A 14,875-nucleotide genomic window follows, 5' to 3' on the forward strand; every position below is an offset into this window, starting at 1 on the left:
GCTGCTGCCCCTCGGGGTCCATCCCGGTGAAGCACTGATGGGTTCCCCAGGATGCTCAGCACAAAGCACAGCTGCAATGGGAGGAACAGCCCATGGGCACCCAGCCACGGGTACACAGGGAAACCCTGAGCCTAGCGCATACCTTTCTCTTTATTCCCTCTGATAGAGTTTTCACGGGAGCCTTAAGTTGTTCCTGGAGCTTGAGAGCTTCCACCAATCTGACAAAAAACAGTGTGATTATACATGAAGTATATGGCAAATGGACCTCTCTAAAACAACTATAGGAAACTCTAAGCACTATTATTCTAGATAGTAAATTTAAGCTTCCTTAACATTTTCATAAATGCTAAATCTTATGGTTTGGTTCTTATTCAGGTATTTCAATCATTTTATTTGCATGAAAATTTAAAGACATTGTTTATAATTTCCTTTTTACACATAATGAAGAAATGACATATTTTTCCCTTCCTCCTGCTACAAATTGTGAGACTTCTCTCTGTACTGTGAAATGCTGAGAGCAGCACCTTCTTTGCCCAGTCCTTTCACAGCTGCATACAACTCCAAGTACTCTTTCATTGTAAGCTTGGGCCACAATGAGTTCTCCTGAGGGTAGTACCCCAAGAACTTGAGGCGGTTGTCATGCTGTTGCCTTACTGATGCTCTGCTGCCTTGTAACATCACCTACACAAGACAATGAATGTCACATCCACTTTTGGTTTTTGCTCCAATCCCCCTTCTACTAAAGGAGATAAAAGCGGCCATTAAGCTACAATATTTTTTTAATACGCAAGAGAAATTTTATAAATTCTTTCATCTATTTTTTAAAAAGATATTTGATTTACTGATAGGAATAATAGAAGGATGTCATCAATATTTAAAATAAAATTTCCTTCACATGTCACATACCACTCCTGCAGTTGGCTTTGTGCACCCAGTTATCATTTTAATGGAAGTACTTTTACCAGCTCCATTGTGTCCTAGTAATCCCAAAACTTCACCTGGAAGAAAGAGTCACCATCAATATTTGAATGTTCAAGGTTGACTAATCTAAAATTGCTTGGTTGGTTGCATAACATTTTGAAACAAAATGACTTTTTTTTTTTTTTTTTCAGAGACAGAGTTTTGCTCTGTTGCCTAGGCGGGACTGTGGTGGTGTAATCATTGCCTGCTGCAGCCTCGATCTCCTGGGCTCAAGCGATCTTCCTGCATCAGTCTCCCAGGTAGCCAGAACTACATGCATGCACCACCACACCCAGCTAATTTTTAAATTTTTTTGTAGAGATGGAGTCTTGCTATGTTTCCCAGGCTGGTCTCGAAATCCTGGCCTCAAGCCTCCCACCTCAGCCTCTCAAAGCATTGGGATTAGAGGCACGAGCCACCGTGGCCACCCCAAAATAACATTTCTGAAACAAAAGCTTAGTTAGCACCTTGAAAATTCTCCTGTGTTACAACATTAATACAGAGAATCAGGGTCTTCTTAATCCAAGATTGGGTTTCTTGCCATTTGAATTGGGACATGATTTTGAAGTAGAAAAGACTTATCTGCTGACATGTGAAGAAGTTTTATAATTACTCATTAACCAGGATATATGAACAATCTCAATGAATAAAAATTTGTCCCCTTCGTAGTCTTAAATCTAGAGAATAAGGAACATTATAATAATAATAAAAGGAACAATTATTCAAACCTTTTTTAACACAAAAGGAAACATTTCTGATGGCTATTTTCTTCTTTCTTGTTGAAAAGCAACTTTTCTTTGTCTCATAATATTCTTTGTGTAAACAGCTTGCAGTTATGACTGGTTCCTGGAAAACATGACAAAGCATGATTTCCCCGTTAAATTTCAGATACTTTACAAATTGATGTTTTATTTTCCATTCCCTAGTCTATAAACCCAACTAAATTTTAGGCCAAGCTGAAGAGCTTTAGCCTCTTTTTTCAAATAAAATACCCAAATGTATGTTCATAAATAAGGGCTACTTAATCAACTACTAATAAAATTAATTCCTAATCAAATACATTCCCTTTGCATTATGCTAGCATCTATCCTTGCCCTTTCCACAATTTCATTCCCAGTTTATTTCTTATTGATTTCCATGCATTGTAAATTCATTTGCTCTTGTTCATATGCTATTCAGTTATTAATATTACAAGTATACTATAATACAAAATGAAATTGCAACTCTTGAAAAATGTGCGACTTTGCTAAAATTGATTAAAAAATCAGAGAACTTGTTGATTATACTGATGAATGAGGAGCTGGAAGAGTAAGACCCACAGAAAACTGAAGAAGAAAAAATTAAAAGAATGAGGACAGGGTAGTTAGTTTTGAAGAGAATAATTTGAATATAAGCTATAAATAGAAATATTTAAAAAACTAAAGCAGCTTTCAAAATAAAAACCAACATCTCATCAATTCTACAGGACAAACTATCTGAGGATTTTATTAAGGGTCTTATCCCTGCTGTTCACCTCCTCCAAGTTTGAAGCAGTGAGTGCATTTGCTGCTTGGACTCTTTCAGCTTGAACATCTTCATCTTCTTCTTCGGCCTCTTCTGGATTGGGATGAGTTTCTCTACTCCGTGGAGAGATTCTACAGAGGAAATAAAATAACATAAAAATGCAATTTGGGCACAACTGTTAAGAAAATGTAAATCCCTATAATTAAATTATTATCCTTTTTAAAAAGACTATCACATCATTAATTTATTACCTACAAGATTCTTCTTGGCAGTAATAACACCTCCAGTAGCCAAGTCCCTTGAAATCTTCTTTGACTATTTCTTCTCTTTAAAACATTGTATCCCATCTGTCAACTGGCTCTGTCGCTTCGTTCTTTTAAATCACTCAAATGTAGACATACGGGTCTTTTAGTCTGTCACCATCCAGATCATGACCACATTCCCCATAAAAGATCATCCTAATTGGTTTTATATGGAACCAGTTTTTACTGTATCTTCTCCTTAGGGACCCATAATGGCCACAACCAGGAGAAAAGCAAGCTTTGATGCTTAAACACTACTTACAGAGATGTACAGGGCAAAAACTCATCTTGCCTAAAATCAGAACCTATGACTTAGAAACTAAATATCCCTGCATCCAATCTAATTCTGTTTTCTTTTCCTGAAAATAGCACTGTACAATATGCTTAGCCAAGTGTTGGGTAGTAAATCCATTTTAATAAACTGATGTTAAATGTACTGCAATAAAGACTAAATATTTAAGATCACAACAGGAGGATTACTTGAGGTCAGGGGTTTGAGACCAATCTGAGCAATATAGCAAGATCCTGTCTCTATTTTCAAAAATAAAAACAAATAAAATTATAAATTTAAAAAGGTTAAATATTTAAATTACGTTCAGATCTCAATTAGTATTCTCCTAACCTGAAACCCTGTCTCTATTTTCAAAAATAAAAACAAACAAATAAATAAATGAAATTATAAATTTAAAAAGACTAAATATTTAAATTACATTCCGATCTCAATTAATATTTTCCCAACCTGAAAACTGAGTCTTTATTCATTATTTCATTTCCATACTTCAGTTCTAGACACCTTATGACAAAAAGGAAAATAACACTCTGAAGGTATGGCTAAAAGAAAAGAAAAATAATTAGAATTAGCATCACCATGGCATTCACACTCAATGGTCAATATTTGTCCATTTTTTTGTCACAGAAGATTTGATCATTTTCTTATAAATTTGACAAACAACTTGTAAAATACTTCTCATGTGGAAGAAAGGTTTATTCAAACTCACCCTCCCACTGACAAAGAATTAAAAACCCACATTAATTTTTTTAAAAACTTTTTAAAAGCATAGAAGAGCTAATAAAATAGTATGGGCTTTTTAAGCCAAATCTAAGTGAATATAGGAGATAGGTTTAGCCCCAAAGCAACTCTTGTCCTAGAGTTATTCTTTATCCTTGAAATACTAAAACTTCCATTTTCATGCCATTCTTCATGCTTCCAGGAGCAGAAGACAGAAGAAACTGTTGAAGCATAGAGTTTTCCCCAAGCAAGGGGTAGATAGGTCACTCTTTCTCTAATAAAGGATGGACCTCAAAGGGTTATACTTTTAGTGAGGGGTGAAAAGAACCCTCAGGATATTGCTAACATCATTGCCTTGAGTGCTCATCATGGAAAGAGAAAGTGAAGGTGGAAATACAAGCCAGTTTTTACACAGACTTGGAGCCCAGATTCACATCACTGGATGGTCGAAACAAAATCTCAAGCCTAGAACATGGTTTAACATGGTACCAGACTGGTGGTGTCCCTGTGAACTTGACAGAAGCAAACAAAATGTAATAGTTATTCCAGAAACAGACTCTACATATATAGGCAACTGATATATGAATAGAAGTAGCTCTGAATATCAATGGGAAAGGCACAGACTTTTCAATAAACAGTTGTCTCAACTGCTGGGACAACTGGACATCCTTAAAGATAGAAATAAAATAAGCCCACAGGAAAAAAAATGAATTTTAGATGATTGAAGACATAAATGTGAAAGGGAAATATAAATATTTTAGAAAATAATATAAAATAATATCTTCTTGACCTTAGGGAGGGGGAGATTTCTTAAACATTACAGAATATAAAATAAAATTTATTAATTTTTAATGGTTTTATTTAAAATAAATTAATCATTCTTAACAGAGGCTCACAGGCTTTGAGAAGATTCCAGATTCGTTCTTGATAAATACTAGAAACAAACAAAAGACAAAAGCTCTCAGTAACCCAGGAATTGAGGGATTTAGTAAGATAAGTAGTTTATATTTTTAAAAGTTACTATGATGCTAATGGTTAAGCACCAAGAAAATTCTCAGTAAAATCAGAAACAATGTAAGGATGCCTTCTTGCAACAGTGTTAGTGGATGATTTTTAGAGATTCAAGCCAATGTCATAAAGCAAGAATATATAATGCAGTATATATTTTCAAAATAAAAATATAATTATTTCATAACATGGTTGTTTCACCAGAAAATGCAAGATAAGAATCTGAAAAAAAAATTGGAAATGAGAAAATTCAGTAAGGTAAACTGATATAAGATAATTGTACAAGAATTTTATATTTTTGTATAGAAACCTAGCTAGAACGTGCAATGGGAAAAAAATTTTATGGCAAATAAATAAATACATAAATAAATGTAACTGAATATACACAAAAGCGAAATAAAGTAAAAATATAAAATAAAATACTAAAGTATATAAAATAAACCTTAAATGCAGATGAACCTTTAAACATAAATATTTTCAACTCACAAATACTGCTCTAGCAAAATAAACATTAACAATAATGTCCATAAAAGTCCACATACCAGTTTCTGGCACTTGACTGCATTCTAATTTTCATCAATAAAACTGAGTAGGAAAACAGAAAAATTTTGAAAAATTAGGATGATAGGACATATGTATCATTTTGAATTGGTGAAAATATATAAAGCTACCATAATTAAAACAATGTAGTCCTGACACTGATGTAAACAAATGGATCAATGGGGAGAATATCAACACAATCAGTCCATAGATATAAGCAAATTTAATACTGATAAAGATGTCATTTCATGTTGGAAGACATAAAATGGAGTATTTATAAGTGGCATGGAGATAACTAAATGCCCTTTTTTGGAAAAACTTAAAATACAAAGGTTAGTCTATATCTAAAAACAAACCATAAAATATATCCAGAGGATTAAACATTTAAGTATTTTAAGAAACAACAAAAATTATAAAACAAAAAAGTGTGACCCACATTCAGAAAAAAAAATCAGTTAACAGAAATTGGTTTTGAGTGTTATCAAAGATGTACAAAAGCTACTGTACATTCACTAAATAAAGTCGTATTTCAAAAATTAAGTAAAATATGACTCAAATACAGACTTTCTATTATATAATTGATCTGAAGAACAGACAGAAAAATGATGAGCAACAAATAAACACAGCCTCAAAGAGTATCAATCATATCAAATATATGCAGTGGGAGTTCCAAAAAGATAGGGGAGAGAGAACAGAAAAATTTTTTTAAGAAATGATGGCCCAAAACTTACAAAATTTGTTTTAAAAAATATTCATATACACATTCAAGGAGCTTAACAAATCATAGGTAAGATAATTACAAGATTCATATCTAGACACATCGGAGTCAGATTGCTGAAAATCAAAGGCAGAGAAAACAGTAAGTGGGAGAGGACTCATCACTCTGAGAGAAGTAACAATACAATTTCTTCTCTTCAGAAACAATGGAGGCCAGGAGAAAGTGTGATGATGTATTCAAAGAACTGAAAGAAAAAAATGTATCCAAAAATTGTATATCCAGTAAAATAATTTTTCAAAATAAAATCATTCCCAAGTTGTTGCAAATTGCCTTAATGTGGCCATCATTACATTGAAAAGGGAGACAATAAAATAAAGAAATAAATCAGCTATAAAATTTTTATTTTAAAATAGACCAATGGAATAGAATAGAAAGCCCAGAAATAAACCCTCCCATATATGCTCAAATAATCTTCAACAAGGGTGCCAAGACCACTCAGTGGGAAAAAGACAATCTCTTTAACAAATAGTGCTAAGAAAACTGATGTCAATATGTAAAAGAATGAAGTGAAGGCCTTATGTTCTACACAAAATTAACTCAAAATGGATCAAAGACCTAAATGGAAGACCTAAAACTATCAAGCTCATAGAAAAAAACTTCATAAAATTGCACTAGACAGCGATTTATTCAATACGACACTAAAAACACAAACAACAAAACCAAAAATAGACAAATGTGTTTGCATCAAACTAAAATCTTCTGTGCATCAAAGGACACAACTGACATGGTAAAAAGATAACCTACAGAATACAAGAAAACATTTTCAAATCATATATCTGATAAGGAGTTAACACAGAGAGAGAGAAAATGAGGATTGCTCATCTCAGAAATCTGAATCATTCCAATGAGAAAGTTTCATCTGAAAGTTAACTGCATTTCAGTTAAATGGTTCCTTGTATTCACTAATTCCTATGTACTAGAAAGTGTTCTAAGGGTTTAAATGAATTCTCCCATTTGATACTCAAAGCAAACCTACAAAGTTGGTACTCTATTTACATCCATTAAACAAATTTGAAAGGTGACGCTAACAGGTGAAGTTATTTGCAGATATTTAAATAAACGTGAAGCCAACAGATGAGTCCAGAATAGTATTTGGACTCCAAGATCCCTCACTCTTAACTACCACCATGAAAATGGTGTTAATCAAGACAATGATATCTGATACCCATTTAAAAAGTGTAGTGGTATAGACTAGATGGGCATAACTTTAATGATTTTGTTACTTTTTTTCAGCTACAACTAAATTGGATATTCTCAGAATGGCAAATAATACCTCTTCATCAACCCTGAAAATCTTGTTATGTGATTTTAACTATAATAATACATTTCTTGGTATGCATACAGAAGCTAATGACCATTCATGAAAGTGACAGAGACAGAAAGGGTAAAGGACTCAGAGACTCTTCAAATGATTGCCATTTTCATTAGGAATATGGAAATAAATGGTTCCTTTAATTGTAAATGTCACTAACAACAAAGGAAGCATACTTTAATTGCTTTCCTTTGTTGTTAGTGACATTTCTCTTCCTATTCAGGCAAAATCATTACTAGAAGTAAAAGTTCATGAAATAGAAAACATGAAACTTAACCTGGTACCAATCCCAGACATTAATGGTAATATTCATTTAAATGGGTGGGGAAAACAACTAAAACCATACTATAATACAGACACACACCCTTCTTAATCGCCAAATTTTTAAAATATTTTTTATTTCCATATTGCTGTGATTTGAATGTCTCCTCTAAAATTCATGTTAAAATTTAATTACCAATGAAACAGTACTGAGAAGTGTAGCCTTTAGAAGTGGTGATTAGGTCATGAGGGCTCCACCCTCATGAATGGATTAATACTATTATCTTGGGAATGGGCTCCTGATAAAAGGATGAGTTAGGCCCAATTCTGTCTGTCTCATGCACATGCTTTCACCTTTCACCTTTCCACTGTGGGATGACCCTCACCAGATATCAGTGCCATGCTCTTGGACTTCTCAGCTTCCAGAACTGTGATAAATAAGTTCCTTTTCTTTATAAATTACCCAGTCTGCTGGGTACAACTAAATCTGTGGTGTTCTGTTATAGCAATAAAAAACACACTAAGACAATAATTTTAGGGATTTCAATCTCCAATATGGTACAGTTGGGAGTCTGAGACCTGCATTGCAGACCTGTCACTCATTGTCTGTGTCCCTTGGAGAGGTCATATAAAATTCTCAGGTCTCTGTTACACATTTATAATAGGATTTGGACCCTTTTCATTCTTAAGCCTTTATATATTTATAATTATACAGTTCTGCTACAGAGTCAGAATGTTGAAATATTCCAGATTTAGGCTTATGTACATCCACATTGCATAATACCAACTAGCGCCCCCTCATCAAACTCTTCCTTATTCTTGAGTCCTTGACCCCGGAAAGCACGATGGCTTTCAGCAGGTAAGTGTACTATATTAATGTACAATCAGAGGCAATTTGGCAGAAGTTTTCCTCCACATATCTCTACTTCATTCTAATTTTCCAGAGGAAACTGAGCCAATTTTTTCTAAACTCAACACCACTGCATAATCAAATTCTATTACCTAATCTAAAATCTAGCTCTCTTGGTTATCTCTTTTTATTTTATTGTTAACTTCTATTATAATCTCTTCTCTCCTTCCATCTTTCTTTACATATGCCTGGCAATTACATATGAGAAAATACTGTCACTGCCAGCTTTCTTAAGCTACCTTATCTTATAAAGTATCTTATAAACTAGCTCATCTTCTTACATTCCCTGCCCAAATTTCCATTGTATTAGTTTCCTAGGGCTGCCGTAACAAAGTACCACAAACTGGGTACCTTAGAAATTGATTTGCTCAAAGTGTCAGAGTCTAGAAGTCCAAAAATCATTGTTCTATCTGAAAAGCCATGCTCTCTCTCCCAGCTTCTGGTGATTGCCAGCAACCCTTGTCATTCCCTGACTTGCAGATACATAACTCTAGTATCTGTGATGTCATTACATGGCATTCTCTCTTCTATGTGCCTGTGTCTTCAAATGGCATTCTCCTGTGAGTTTGTCTCTTTCATTCTACTAATTTTGAGTTAGTTTGCTCCTGTTATTCTAGTTTCTTGAGTTGTCGTGTTAGGTTATTTGAGATCTTTCTACTTTTTTTATGTAGGCAAGTATTGCTATAAACGTCCCTCTGAAAACTGCTTTTGCTGTATCCCATTGGTTCTAGTATATCATGTTCCCCCTTTTTGACTCAAGAATGTTCTAAAAATTTTCCTTTTTAATTGCTCCATTGACCCATTAGTGGCTCATGAGGATGTTGTTTAATGTCCGTGTATTTGTACCATTTCCAGAGTTCCTCCTGTTATTGATTTCTAGTTTTATTCCACTGTGGTCAGAAAAGCTACTTGATACAATTTTGATTCTTTTAAACTTGATGAGACTTGTTCTGTGGCCTAACATATGACCCTTCCTGGAGAATATTCCATGTGCTATTGAGAAGAATGTGTATTCTTCAGCTGTTGGACAGAAAGTTTCATAAATGTCTATTATATCCATCTGGTCTAATATGTGGTTTCATTATAATGTTTCTTTGTGGATTTTCTGTCTGGATGATCTGCCTATTCCAGTTCCTTACAATTATTTATTGCAGTATATTTGTCCTTTTAGATCTATTTATATTTGCTTTATATATTTCGGTACTCTTATGTTGGGCACATATGTATTTATAATTATTATATCCTGTTGCTGTACTGGCCTCTTTATCATTATATAATGGCTTTATCTCATTTTACAGTTCTGGTTATTTTATCAGATATAAGTATAGCTACTCCTACTCTTTTTTTGTTTCCATGTGCATAAAATATTTTTTTCCATCTCTTCATTTTCAATCTGTGTGTGTCTTTACAAGTGTAGTGAGTCTTTTGTAGGCAGCAGATAATTGGGTCTTGTTTTTTATTCAATCAGCTACTTTATGTCTTTTGATTGAAGAATTTATTTCATTTACATTCAAGTTAATTATTGATAGATGAGGGCTTACTGCTGCCATTTTGATACCTGTTTTCTAGTTGTTTTGTGGACCCTTTCTTCTCTTACAATCTTTCTTTGTGTGTAAATGATTTTCTCTAGTAGTGTTTTGTTCTTGCTTTGTATTTTTAATATATCTATTATAGGTGTTTGCTTTGTGGTTACCATAAGGCTGACAAAAAACATCTGTTATAACAAGTTATTTTAAAATAACTTCTTAACTTTGATAGCAAAGGAAAAACAAAAAAACTGTACACTTAATTCCATTCTCCTCCCACATTTTGAATTTTTGATGTCACAATTAATTTTTATCTTTTACATTTTATATTGCCTATCTCTTAGCAAATAATTTATTTTTAATAGGTTTGACTTTTATTCTTCATACTAATGATATAAGTGGTTTATGCTCCACAATTACAGTATTAGAATAACAATCATGTTAGCATTCTTGTCTTTAGATTAGAACTCCCTTCAGCATTTCTTATAGGACAGGTCTGATAGTAATGAATTCCCCTCAGCTTTTGTGTGTCTAGTAAAGTCTTTATCTCTCTTTCATTTCTGAAGGACAGCTTTGCTGGATACAGTATTCAGGGTTGGCAGTTTTATTTTCCTTCAGTACTCTGAATACATCATGTTTCACTCCATCCTGGCCTGTAAGGTTTCTGCTGGAAAAGTCTCTTGTCAGGTGTATTGGAGTTTCCTTATATGCTATTTACTTCTTTTATTTCTCTATTTTCAGGGACCTCTATTTGTCTTTGACCTCCCAAAGTTTGATTATAATATATCTTGGGGTATTCTTATTTGGGTTGAATCTGATTGATGAGCTGTGATCTTCCAGTTCCTGTATATTTATATCTTTCTCCAGGTTTGGAAAGTCCTGTTATTATTTCTTTGAATAAACTTCACACTGCTTTGTCTTTCTCAACTCTCTCTTTAACTCCAGCAACTGGAATATTTTCTCTTTTCATGTCCCATCAATTCCATAAGCCTTCTTCACTGTCTTTTCATTCATTATTTTACCTCCTCTGATTATTTCCAAATAGCCTGTATTCGAGTTCACTAATGTTTTTATTTGATCAGTTCTGCTCTTGATGGTCTCTATTTTATTTTTTATTATGTTCCCTGTATTTTTCAACTCCGGCATGTTTGTGAGTTTTTTTATTATTTCAATTTTCATTAAATTATCGGATAAATTTCTGAATTGTTTTTCTGTATATTCTTGAAGTTCATTGATCTTCCTTAAAACAGCTATTCTACATTTTTTGTCTGAAAGGTCACAATCTCCATCACTTTATGGCCAGTCCCTGGTGCCTCATTTAGGGCCAGTCCCTGGTCCACTTGGTAAGGTCATATTTTCCTAAATGTTCTTGATGCTTGTGGATATGTGACAATGTCTGCACATTGAAGGATTAGGCATTTATTCTAGTTTCTCCAATCTGGCTTTGTTTATGTCCATTCTTCTTTAGGAGATCTTCCACAGACTCTAAGGAGACTGACTGTTGTCTTCTCTGAGCCCAAGACCAGTACAGCTGTCTCGGCATTAGAGCATTAAAGGGCATGCTAAGCCCAGGTTTGCTGTGAGTCTTGGGAGAGCTCTGAGATTTATGCAGCTTTCTAGCCCAGATAGACCTGGGGAAGACCAAAGAAGGGTACCCAGGTTGTATGAAAAATCTGGCCAGAAACCTAAACCCAGAAGACTGTTCTGGTAACTAAGATGGATGTCCATCTCCTACAGTCCCTGGACAGGTGAGGTAGTTCCTTGATTGCAGCAGGTGAGGCCAGGGCTGAGACTGGGGACCCTTGGATCTCCTGCAGAATGGCAGCTGGCAAGCCTATCTTATTGGCTCAGATGAGTGTGCATCTCCCAGCAGGTCTCTGCACAGATGGGCTAGTTCCCTGACTGCAGAGGGGTCAGAACTGAGGCTGGCTTCCCTCAGGATCTATTATGGGACAGAGGCTGGAGAGCACAACATGGAAGTTCAGACTCCCAGGATGCAATATGTGGGTGAGTCTCACTCTAGGTCCTTGTGTGAGCAGTTCTGAACTGGGACTTCAGCAGAGAAGGGCTGAAGTCAAGTCACAGGGCAACTTCCAGATTCATTGTCAGCAGTCAGAGCAGGCTCTCTGTTGAGGCACTAGTGTACATGATTCTTTCTGGACTCCTTGGCAGATGGTTTTGGTTGTAGGCTCAAGACCAAATGGGTTTTTAGCCAAGCTCCTTGGGGAATGGAACCATTTCCAGGCTTGAACCCAGAAGCAAAATCAGCAGATCAGCCACTAGGGTGTTTGTCTGCACTCTCAAAACAACCTCTAGGTCTTGGGATCCACTGGGGTTTCACAATCTTATACCTGAATCCTGAGGCTCCTGCACAGAGACTTTGGTCTGTGGTGGTGCAGAATTATTGTTGTTATGGGGGGTGGCGGGTAATGAGTGGGTTACCTTCTATTATGTCATCTTGCTGGCATCACTCTCCCCAGTTAATTTTGATGCTGCTGGTCAATGAACCAATAGTCTACAAAATTTGCATAGAGCAATGAAACAATGGCGTTCACAGAGTAAACCTTCAATTAATCTTAATTACCATTTTTAATGCTTAGTTCTTACACATCAAGTCTCTTCTAACAGTTGGAATTTTTTTTACTTCTTAAATATTCCAATTAAAATGCCACTTGTTTTTTGCTCATCTTGGTAATTTCTCCCAGTGGGAATTATCAATGAAATTCTTAAGTAATGATTTGTTTAAGGAAAAAAAATTAATTTTTCTGAAGGATGTGACTATCACTGGTTTTACCTTTTGAAGCAAAAGAAGTGAGAAGTAAAAAATTAGATTTGAGACTATGGTTATACCTTTATTTAAAAAGATGATACTCAAACAACACCATTTCTGGAGGTTTCCTTTAACCATCTCTGCCCATCTCCCTCCAAGTTATCCCAGTTATCAATAAAATTTACTTTCAATATTAGAGATAACTAGATTCTGTGCCATTTGGAGAGTGCCTGAAACGTTTCCTATTTTGTGGCTCCTCAAAGAGACCAAAGGAGAGATTTATAACTGGTGATTACAATCTAACTTCAGGTTCTTGTCCTGTCCTGTCTAAGAACCATTCCTGTCCTTTTTAACCTCTAGCTGTTCTGCCTTCTTTAAGTTTGTTGAATGGCTAGGACTATCCTCTGGCTCACCCCTCTTACTCTTTGTTCTAAACTCTTGAACTCTATTACTGCCTCACCATTTCTCAAATGAACTAGCACTTGGGTGACCCTGGCTCAGAAGAGTTCAGCTCTGGCTTCTTAGTTCATTCAGTTCTGGCTTCTTAGACTGCCTTGCTGTCACTGCCACTACTCAAGCGGCCTTACCCCACCCCTTTCTGGGACCAGAAAGGTATCCCTTTGGCACAAGCCTCTGCTGCCATCTGGTGGTCAGAGTTTCACTCTTTTTCTGTCCCATTACTAGACATACTAGGCACCCACCCACACCTTGCATTGTGCTGCTTCCACCTGGCAGGATTAGAAACTGTATCTCTCATGGTTACTTGGATTTAAAAAAACAACAACAACAAAAAAAAACCACCTAATTTTAAAGTTAGAGATGCAATACTTTTAAATAATCTTGACACTGTCACATTTCAGTGTAAAATTCATTGTCCCCCAGCACAGTTACAACTCTGAATTTAAATTGTACATTGTAAATTCTTTTAAGCTTTAACTAGGCAAAAGAAAACTTCCAGTGGCTTTCTATACAATTCAGTTCCCAACTTTTGTCTCAGTTGTCTGCTGTATAGGTTTTGTACCCTCAGCTGCATGGGAATAACCATGAGGACAAAGATAAGATCCTGGGTTTGTATCTTACAATACCTATATATATATGGGGAAGTCAAATAGTAGTAGGATTTTTTGAAAAGATTCTTTCTTTGAACTTCAAAACGTAAGCAAAACTATTCAAACTTGTGGATCTGCCACACTGTCTTTATAAACAGTTTATTTTTATCCAGGGCACCTACTTCTAATATTTATAATGCAGGCTTGTAAATCCCCCCTGCCCAAAGTGAGTAGTCCCAAATTGGGAACCCCATTGAGAAATGACTTAAGAATAGCAAATAAATAACTTCACATGTAAGAAGACAGTTTACAAAATATTCAAAGATAACCTAAGATTAACTCAAAACAGCACTCAAAGAAGACATGCATTCAAATATGCACAAAGACCTTGAGAATAAGTCTGCAGATAGAGTCTATAAAACTCTGATAGAATTATTTATTACAAGATTAGAACTGAAATTTTCTCCCTACTACCTCAATCTGAGTGAACCAGAATCAAGAATCCACCTCCTTTGAGCACTGAGTATGAAACATTACTTATGTATGGAAAAACTACAGAAAATCATTAAAACTAACTTTTCCACTGACACCTTTGGATAAATGAATCAATTTTCAACCCAAATCAATGCATTAAATATTTTCAAATGAGAGTAATTTTGTCTTCCTCCCCCTACCCCCACCCCAACCCTCCCTCAGGAAATATTTGGCAAAGTGTGGAGATATTTTTGGTTGTCACTTGGGAGAGTGTGCTACTGGCATCTGGTGGGAAGAGGCTAGGAATGTTACAAATACCCTGTAATGCACAGGACGGCCTCTCACAACGAAAAATTATCCAGCCCAAAATGTCAATAGTACCAAGGTTAAGATACTCTGTATTAAACAATAGCAAATCACTTCGGTGCAAAATAGGTTTCCTAAGGAGAAATCCAGTATATTTTGGATAGTAA

At 35.2% G+C, this 14,875-nt stretch overlaps 1 protein-coding gene across 4 annotated transcripts; it reads right to left on the minus strand.

Moving 5' to 3' along the window:
• Positions 1–228: 228 nt before the first annotated feature.
• LOC116483713 (ATP-binding cassette sub-family A member 10-like) lies at positions 229–14,587 on the minus strand. 4 transcript variants are annotated; one of them, XM_058429052.1, is made up of 6 exons: positions 8,935–14,587; positions 4,671–4,708; positions 2,474–2,594; positions 1,689–1,806; positions 907–998; positions 229–681 (listed from the first exon to the last, which is right to left on the minus strand). In XM_058429052.1, exons 1-6 carry the CDS (start codon positions 8,983–8,985, stop codon positions 475–477), a joined length of 627 nt encoding a protein of 208 aa, XP_058285035.1. In that variant the 5' UTR covers positions 8,986–14,587; the 3' UTR covers positions 229–474. The 4 variants fall into 4 exon arrangements, with proteins under 4 accessions (XP_058285035.1, XP_058285034.1, XP_058285036.1 ...); XM_058429051.1 differs by lacking the exon at positions 8,935–14,587 and adding an exon at positions 2,719–2,836 and having other exon boundaries at positions 3,505–5,229; XM_058429053.1 differs by lacking the exon at positions 8,935–14,587 and having other exon boundaries at positions 3,505–5,229.
• Between the last annotated feature and the right edge of the window lie 288 nt (positions 14,588–14,875).

The sequence above is a fragment of the Hylobates moloch genome, unplaced genomic scaffold, assembly GCF_009828535.3.
Source record: "Hylobates moloch isolate HMO894 unplaced genomic scaffold, HMol_V3 SCAFFOLD_15, whole genome shotgun sequence".
Taxonomy (NCBI): domain Eukaryota; kingdom Metazoa; phylum Chordata; class Mammalia; order Primates; family Hylobatidae; genus Hylobates; species Hylobates moloch.